This window comes from Chrysochloris asiatica, unplaced genomic scaffold, assembly GCF_000296735.1.
Source record: "Chrysochloris asiatica unplaced genomic scaffold, ChrAsi1.0 scaffold00014, whole genome shotgun sequence".
Taxonomy (NCBI): Eukaryota; Metazoa; Chordata; class Mammalia; order Afrosoricida; family Chrysochloridae; genus Chrysochloris; species Chrysochloris asiatica.
Genome location: NW_006408532.1, coordinates 15616347 through 15625872, shown reverse-complemented (window position 1 = coordinate 15625872; position 9526 = coordinate 15616347). Strand labels below are relative to the sequence as shown.

General features: G+C 41.0%; 1 protein-coding gene across 1 annotated transcript in view; it reads left to right on the top strand.

The window, feature by feature from the left end:
* Window positions 1-9526, top strand: part of TRPM3 (transient receptor potential cation channel, subfamily M, member 3) — an 805178-nt gene that overhangs the window by 530938 nt on the left and 264714 nt on the right. Inside the window, 1 exon segment of the mRNA XM_006834915.1 lies at window positions 3005-3128. Coding sequence (XP_006834978.1) covers window positions 3005-3128 — 124 coding nt within the window.

The following is a 9526-nucleotide window of genomic DNA, read 5'->3' as shown; positions in this document are numbered from 1 at the left end:
GCCCTGATTTGGCTGATTATATTGTGTTTTTTCACCCTCAACTTCCCACAGATCTAGTTGATTTAATTCCTCTGTATCTCATCTGGCAAGGTGTATAGTCACCTGTTATGTTAAGTAAGCTATTTGCAAAGAGTAAGTTGTTAGTCTTGTAAAAGTCTATCACATGATCTCCAGCATTATTTCTACCACCATCCTTCCTCTTTGTTTCCAACCTTCACATTCCAATCACCAGTAATTACCAATGAATCTTTTGTTTTGAAACTTTTTATTGTGGATTGTATGAAGGTTTACAGAGCAGGTCATCAGTTTGACAGCCAACAAATTACACACTTTGTTTCATCTCAAAGATTGCAATCCATTCCATGAAACATTAGTTATTTCACTTCCTCCCTGTGTTTCATATTTCCATTTCACCCTCCTTCCCAGCCTCTCTGACCCTAGTCCCAAGGTAAAAGTTGACCTTTTGATCTTGAATGGTTGACCATTCCATGGTGAGCATACCTCACTTGTGGTGGTGTTCCCAGTATATTATCTATCAGTACTTGATTGAAAATTGAGCCACAAGGGCAAGTTCCATTTAAGACCTGAAGGGTGACCAAGGGCCATGGTTTTAGGTTCTTCCTGTCTCTTTGTGACCAATAAGCCCAGACTTATCAAAGCATCTTGATTGCAAGCTTGATCAATTTTAGATTGAAGAAATCAGTAGAATACTTAAATTTCAACATCACTGATTTTAGTGGTTAATGCATAAATTTCATGATATTAACTGGTTTCCTTGTAGACATATGGAAATTATTCTATCACAGATAGCATTGCACTTTTAGATCTTGAAATCTTCTTTTCAGTGACAAATGTGACACTATTCCCCTTGAATTTGTTGTTCCCAGCATAGTCAGCTATATGATTGTCAGGTTCAAAATGGCCAATACCAGTCCATTTCAGCTCACTAATGCCTAAGATATCAATTATAAGTGTTCCATTTAATTTTTGACAACTTCCAGATTTATACTTTTCCTAGGTTCATACGTCATACTTTCCATGTTCTCATTTTTGATGGATGTTCACAGCTGTTTCTCATTTTGAGTTGTGCCCAACCACTTGTCTGTCAGTTTGTCCTACTGTGGTGGATTGCATGTTGCTGTGATACTAGAAACTATGCAATGTTGTTGTTGTTGTTGTTGTTAGGTGCCATTGAGTCAGAACTAACTCATAGTGACCCTATGCACAGCAGAACGAAACAATGTCTGATCCTGGGCCAACTTAACTACTGTTGCCACATTCGAGTCCATCAATGCTGCCACCTGGCCAATCCATCTCGTTGGGGGTCTTACTCTTTTTCTTTGACCCTCCATCTTACCAAGCATGAGATCCTTCTCTAGCTACTGTTCCTTCCTGACAATATGTCCAAAGTATGAGAGATGGAAGTTTGGCCATCTTGGCCTCTAAGGAGAGCTCTGGCTGCACGTCTTCCAAAACAGATGTATTGGTTCTTTTAGCAGTCCATAGCACTAAAATAATATTCAAAGGTATCAATTCTTCTACAATCTTCCTTATTCACTGTCCAGCTTTCGCATCCATATAAGAGGTTATTGAAAATACCATGGTTTGGGTCAGGCGCACCTTACTCCTCAAGCTGACACCTTTGCTCTTCAACACTTTAAAAAGTTCCTGTGCAGCAGATTTGCCTAATGCAATACATCGTCTGATTTCTTGACTACTGCTTCCATGAGTGTTGATAGTTGATCCAAGAAGAATGAAGTCCTTGACAACTTCAATCTTTTCTTTATTGATAAGAATGTGGTTTATTGGTCCAGTGGTGAGGATTTTTGTTTTCTTGACATTGAGATGTAATCCATACCGAAGGCTGTGCTCCTCCTCAAAGTAGAGCAGCTATGCAATGTTGTTGTTGTTGTTGTTAAGTGTCATCGAGTCGGGTCCGACCCATAGCGACCCTGTACAGGGTTTCCGAGGGTGTAAATCTTTACGGGAGTAGAAAGCCTCATCTTTCTCCCGCGGAGCGGCTGGTAGTTTCGAACCGCTGACCTTAAGGTTCGCAGCCCGATTCGTAACCACTACGCTACCAGAGCTCCTTATAGGTATATTAAATACCAGCAGGGTCACCAATGGTGGACAGGTTTCACGGAAGCTTCCAGACTAAGACAAACTAAGGCACCTAGAGTAAGACTGGGATAGAGCTGCTCCTCTAAGTAGAGTTGACTATAATGACATGAATGGAATAAAAGGAAGAAGGAAAGGTGGACTACTTCTGAGCATTCTTTGTTGTTGTTGTTTTGTGCTATCAAGTCAGTTCCTCATTTTTGTTGTTATTAAGTGTCATTTAGTCAGTTCCGACTCATAGTAATTCTGTATAGCGTTTCCAAGGAGCAGTTGATGTATATAAACTGCTGACCTTGCAGTTCAAACCAACATTTCTGTCCAGTGCTTATCCTATAGTGCCACACCAAGACTCTTACTCATAGCAATCATGTAGATAGGGTTTCTGAGGAGCAGCTGGTAAATTTGAACCACTGATCTCCTGTTTAGCAGTCCAGTGCTTATTCTACAGCACCACAGTTTACCCACTGAAAACCTTATTGAGTAACAGCAGAAAATTGTCAGATATAGTAGAAGAAGATGAGCCCCTCAGTTAGAAGGCATTCAGAATAAGACTGGGGTAGAGCTGCCTCCTCAAAGCAGAGGTGATTATAATGACATGGATGGAATAAAACTTTCAGGGGGGGAAAAAAGATTAATAAGAACAAAACCAAAGCCCTTATTTTATTAGGTTTTGAGATATTAAAATGGATTTTATCAGGTTTTGAGATATTAAAATATTTATTTTTAAATTCATTGTTTTGTTTTGAAGTCATCACCACCAAAATAACTATTGTGAGAAAAATGCAGAAAGAAGTAGCCCCTGCTTCAAGTGAATTCTCATAATACAGTCTTATGTTCTATAAGAGTTCCAGGTTGACCTGTCTTTGGCCTTGTTTTTACCTTGCAGACTTATCAATGAATCTTTGAGGGACCAGCTCTTGGTGACCATTCAGAAGACTTTCACATACACGCGAACCCAAGCTCAGCACCTGTTTATAATCCTCATGGAGTGCATGAAGAAGAAGGAATTGGTATGTAACAGTGCCTTCTGCAGATGGAAGAGTGCTCCGCACCTCCCTTTTTTTTTTTTAACCATTTTTTTCTAATCTCAAACCCGGCTGTTCTTTATTCTTGTCAAAGCTTACAGCCTCAGGCTCCACTGATTCCTGCAGTTTCCCCCAAACTCCACCCTGCCACCAAATAACAAAGACATTTGCTTCTTCTGCCTTGGGTTTGATGAAATGTGTGAAGTAGTAGGGTGGTAGTATAATTTCCTTAGGAAGCTCATTTACATGCTCTGATTTAAATACCACCACCACCACCCCATCGCCAAAAAAATAGATTTAACTTTGGGAAAAATGCTTCAGTTGATTCTCTTTTAGATTTAGTACTTCACTTTGCTTGTGAGTAGTGAATCAATGATGGGCTTTGTGTCATCAGCCTTTTACAGTGATGCAGGACCCAGGCTAATATGCTAGTCTGTACAGGTGGAAATAAAGAAAAGTACCTAAGGAATGTTGGGAAAGTTTGTCATTCCTGAAGTGTCTTCCAGTAGTTTCTGCAATGTTTTCAATGTGTCTTACATCTGGACAAACTATCTTACAAATGTGATGTCATCTTCAGAGATGTTCTGGAGTCCTGGTGTGTTGCTATGGGTTAATGTGCTGGACTGCAAGGTCAGTTTGAACCACAAAGCCAGTGGTTCAGATTCACCAGCTGCCCCTTGGAAACTCTATGAATTGGAACTGACTCAATGGCACTTAACAATAACAAGAAGTAACATGAGCGAACATATGAGCACTTGCTATATACCAGACAGCTGTGTAACACATATGATCTTTGCAACTATCCCAGTGTTAAGAAATACAGCTAGTATCTTTATCTTTATCTTACAGATGACGGAACTAAACTGCTATAATCTAATCGCTAGGGGAAGTGTTTTTATTCAGATGTTATTTGTTGAACAACACTCTGGGTAGATGCCTGCCTCCCATTTCCCTCCACAGTGCCACACAGTTAATGCCATGGAGTTAATGCCATGGAGTTAATGCCACCGAGTTAATGCCACCGAGTTAATGCCACCGAGTTAATGCCACCGAGTTAATGCCACCAAGTTAATGCCACCGAGTTAATGCCACCGACTAGAACAGCTCCATAGCATTTTGAAAGCTATTCATCTTTATGGAAGCAGACTGATTCATCTTTCTCCCTCAGAGCAGCTGGTGGGTTCAAACTACCAATCTTTCTGTTAGCAGACAAATGCTTCACCCACTATGCCACCCGCATTCCTTAGATGCCTGTCAGGCATGAGCAAACACATACTGTTCTCAAAGGCCCAGGATTAGAGCAGATGCTGATAGGATGGCAACGAAGCTGTTTAAAACCTGTCACTCAGGTTTTTGGCAATCTCAAGTTGGATGGAACACCCTGAAATGATTCTCTCTGGAAACATCAGAGGTCACTCCTCCTCCACAAAGCCACAGGGCCAGACCCTCAAAAACTCAACCACTGGCAGACAGATGGGCCTGGGGGCAGTTAGCTGTCTTTCAACTAGTCCCACCTGCCACTACCCAATACATTGCTCAATGCCATGGACTAGAACCATCTTGTTCACCACCATCTTGTTGTGGTGACTAGGGCAATACCTGGCACACACAGGTACTCCCTGAAACTGCAGAGAGGAGGGAAGAAGGGAGAAAGGCAGGGCACTTCTCAGTTAAGAAGCCAAATAGTTAAGGGAAAAAAATTGATTAGAGTAGGAGTAGGATCCTAATTTCCTACACTTCTGTAACAAAATACCACAAAGTAGGCGCCTTTAAACAACAGAATTTTTTTTTTTTTTTTCAGAGCTCTGGAGGCTAGAAACGTGCTAGAGGAAAAAAAGACTCCAGATTCAAACATTATTTTATAAAGACCTTTTTTTTAAGCCTTAAGTTGAACAAAGACCCCACTGCTAAGCCTCCCACACAGAGTCTTTGTGTGGCACTGTAGGGTAAGCACTAGACTGCTAACCACAGATAAGTAGTTCAAACCCACTAACTGCTCCTTGGGAGCCCTATACAGGGTCATTATGACTTAGAGCTGATTTAATGATGCTTAAAAACAACAACGAGACCCCACCCACTGCCACCAAGCCGATTCTGGCTCATATCAATCCTATATAAAACTTCCAAGACTATACATCTTTATGGGAATAGATAGGCTCATCTTTCTCCTCTGGAGCAGCTGCTGGCTTTGAACCACCAACCTTGTGGTTAGCAGCGCAATGCTTACCTTACAGCATCACCAGGACTTCTTATGGCATTAAAATGATATATCTCAGCAATATCACAGATTTCCTGAAAAGGCAGCTAGGCTTAAAATTCTAGCAGCCAATGTACTTCTTTGACTATTTACTGGGATGGTTCTACACAATCCTACCTGATAATCTGTCTGATTAATTGTCATCTCATTTAATCATGACCCCTGCTGAAAACGTAAATTGCATTTTAATGGGAGAGATTTAGGGAGGTGTTCCTAGCTCAAGATTGAGGAAATGTGGGCATAGATGGACCGACCACACATTGCACTAACATGGATATGCAAATCAAGCCAGAAATAAATTAGGGATTTTTAAAAATCATAATTGTGATTAAAATAATACCCAACTTTGAGGGATGATTTATGCATTGACAGATGCTTTGCAAACAAGATAGACAAGGAAGCAGGTATTATTTTTCCTCCTTTTGCAGACATCAGGGAGAGAACTGAGGTTCAGAGTGGTGAGGGGATACACACACAGCCAGGGAGCTGGGACTGCTTTGCTGCAAAACCTAAGTGTCTTCTATTCCCCGCGCTGCAGAGCTTAGCGTACAAGGTGAGCAAGCTTTGCATAGTGGAGTTCCCTCACCTTTCTCTTCATTCTTTTCACAAACCAAATGGGACACACAGTATTCTGAGGTCAGTCTAGCTATGGCTGAGATGGAAAAGGGATTTGGGTTTGAGAGTAGATCTGGTATCTTTCTCATCCCAGCATCCTTTTAACTTCAATAAGAAAGGACTGCACTGTGGATGTAGGTTTGGCTTATGAAACCTGGGCCTCCAGGCTGTGCAGCCTCATGGGAAATACGCCTCGATGGGCTTATTGTGGTTTCCTGGGGGGTAGGGGGATAGCCCCTCATAACATCGTCCTGGAGACCTTTCTTTATCAATACTCACTCCATGAAAGTTCAGTAATTCTATGCTTACTTACTTCCATGTTGTAAAGAAAACTCAATCTCTAAACCTGTCATCTTCTGCAAAAAGCAATGTCCCCCTAGAAATCAAACCATGAAATAAGTTTCATTATTGGTCTTGAGTAACATATAAAAATTAAAGAGTCTTTTTTGAACTGTCCAGAATTTTTGTCAAAACCACAATGAAATACCACACTTCACCTTCAGTAACCCAAAACCAAACCAGTTGTTATGCTGTCAACTCTGGCTCACGTTGACCCCATGTGTATCTTGAGTGTCAGAGAAGAAGTGTAGACCACAGGGCTTTTAATGACTGATTTTTCAAAGCAGATCATCAGACCTTTCCTCTGAGGCAATGCCAGGTAGACTTGAACCTCCAACCTTTCAGTCAGTAGTGGAGTGCATTAACCAATTGTACCACCCAAGAACTCCTTACCCTACACTAAGATGGCTGTTATCAGAAAATGGGAAATAGTAAGTATTAGTCAAAATATGGAGAAACCCAGAATCCTCATCTCTTGCTGTGGGATTGTAAAATTTAATAGCTACTTAAAAAACAGTTTGGCAGTTCCTCAAAAAAAAAAAAAAAAATCAAACATAGTACTACCACATGATCCAGCAATTTCTCTTTTAGGTATGTGGGTTAAGTCCAAAAGTATCACTACAAATCTATGTTGTTGTTGTTGTTACGTGCCATGGAGTCAGTTCCGACTCACAGCGACCCTGTACAGGATTTCTGAGGCTGTAAGTCTTTACGGGAGCAGAAAGCCTCATCTTTCTCCCTCAGAATAGCTGGAGAATAGCTAATCTGCTGACCGTGAGATTAGCAGCCCAATTCATAACCACTACGCTACCAGAGCTCCTTACAAAGCTATATGAGGCTTTATTAAACAAAAGTATCAACATGTAAAGCTACTGTTGCTTGACTTATCTGCCATCTAGGTCTATACACTCCTGAAAGCAGCATTTCCATCTCTCTAACCCTTCCCTTCTCTGGTAGCATAGTGATTATGAATTGGGCTGCTAACCTCAGGGTCAGCAGTTCAAAACTACCAGCTGTTCTACAGGAGAAAGATGAGGCTTTCTGCTCCCATAAAGATTTGCAGCCTCGGAAACCCTGTGCAGGGTCACCATGAGTCAGAACCGACTTCACGGTAATTAACAACAACAATCCTTCCCTGAAAAACACTTCACTATTACATTTACACACATCAAAATGGTAGTTTTGGCACCCTCAAGAAACTCCAATTGTGTTCGTTTTCAATATCCTTTGAATTTTGGGAACAAAAGTTAAGTCTGAAGGAGCAAGATCAGAACTGTGGGGTAGCTGGGGTAAGGTTTCCCAACAATAGTTTTGCAGGACAGCTCCTGCTACCCTCAAAAAATGAGGAGATCCATTATCATGATGGAAGAAACTTCCTTGGTTCATCTTTTCTGGCCTTTGTCTCAACAATGCAGTTTCTCATATTCTTAAAACTTCTTCATAATAAACACCCATGATCATCCTGCATCCTTTGAGAAAATCTACCAAGATTACCCCCTTGAGGCTTGATGACAGATCATGGAGAAGTGCAGTGAGGACCTCCACCAGTGGTGGCATGGAATACTAGATGAACCAGATTCAGGAATGGTTCCAGAACTACATATAAAGGAATATTTAGAGAGTTTGAAGGCTGATAGCCAGTGGAATTTGTAGCAGAAGCAAGAAAAGTGATGTTTTCTAATCAACTGGCCTCAGCGGCTCCTGGAGCAGCCATCTTGGATGAGATGGAGCAGGGGAAGGATCAGAGCAGTGTTCCCACAATAGACATGCAGACAAGAACCCATCCTTGGAGATAAAGGTGTGGACATTATTTTTTTTTTTCTTTTCTCTGGTCATTGGCCTCTCACTGTCTGCACACCTCCATTCTGGTGAATAGAAGGGGTGCCTGAGTATGAGTGCACATCCCTCCACCCTGGAGGATTCTACTACGCATGAACACAGATCTGCTCAGTAAAACCTAACACGGGGAAAGGTCCCACTTAAAACCAAACAGCTGTGCAAAACAGCTAGAGCCGGCCCTGATCTGTTACTAGGAAAAAGGCCTGAACAGGGGCTGTGGACTGGGAGAGAGGCCAAAAATTAAATCCTGAGTTATGTCATAATGACCAACAGTGACATCTTGCAATTTCTCAGGCAGCCTTGAAGGCAAGAAGCTGAGAGGGAGACATTCAAGTCAGACTCATATTTTGCTACAGTATTTTTTCTCTTCTCTCCTTTCTGCAATTATAGACTATAGTATCCAATCTGTTTTTGTTTTTGTTTTTTGCTGTTACTATTTTTTTTGTTTGGTCCCTTTGGCTCTTTCTTTCCCTGTATTACCCAAGAAGAGATAGCAATTGTGGTCATATAGTCAAGCTACAATCACACCCTATAAAATCCCACAATCCAGTTAAGAGCCAATATCAGCTACCATACACCAGATGTTGTTGATATGTGCCATGGAGTTGGTTCCGACTCATAGCAACCCTGTATGGGGTTTCCAAGGCTGTAAATCTTTACGGGAGCAGAAAGCCTCATCTTTCTCCAGCAGAACAACTGGTAGTTTCGAACTGCTGACCTTGAGGTTAGTAACCCAATTGGTAACCATACACCAGAGAGGCAGCTACAATTACTCTAAGTAATAAGAGTGAAAATGGAAACCCATCTCCTGATCACATCTATTTGAAGGCAAGCAAAAAGCATAATAAAACATCAACATTCATTCATTTAATTATTGAGGTCACAGCTAACTACTGAAGATGCCTAAGAAACAGATGACCATATCAGCACATGTCCAGAAACAAGATAAAGTGACTGGGACAATAGATTTAGATATCACATTGGAAGGAGGGCAGGCTATGGATATGCCTGAGAAGGAATTCAGAAAAATGATACTGATATGTACCCAAACACTTCACAGAGGGTTTGAGAAAAGTAAGGGTTTGAGAAAAATAAGGAAGAAGTCAGGAAAGTGCTACAGGAATAATCAAATAAGATAGATACAGTATTGGAAACAATTCAAAACCTGCCAAAAGAGGTCCAAATGATAAACAATAAAATATCAGAAATGGACAATATACTAAAGAGCAAAAGAGAAGAATTGAAGAGATGAAAGCTAGAATTAACAAGCTGGAAGACAAATTTCTCAATACTGCTAAGATAGAAGAACAAACAGAAAAAAATCATTTAAAAA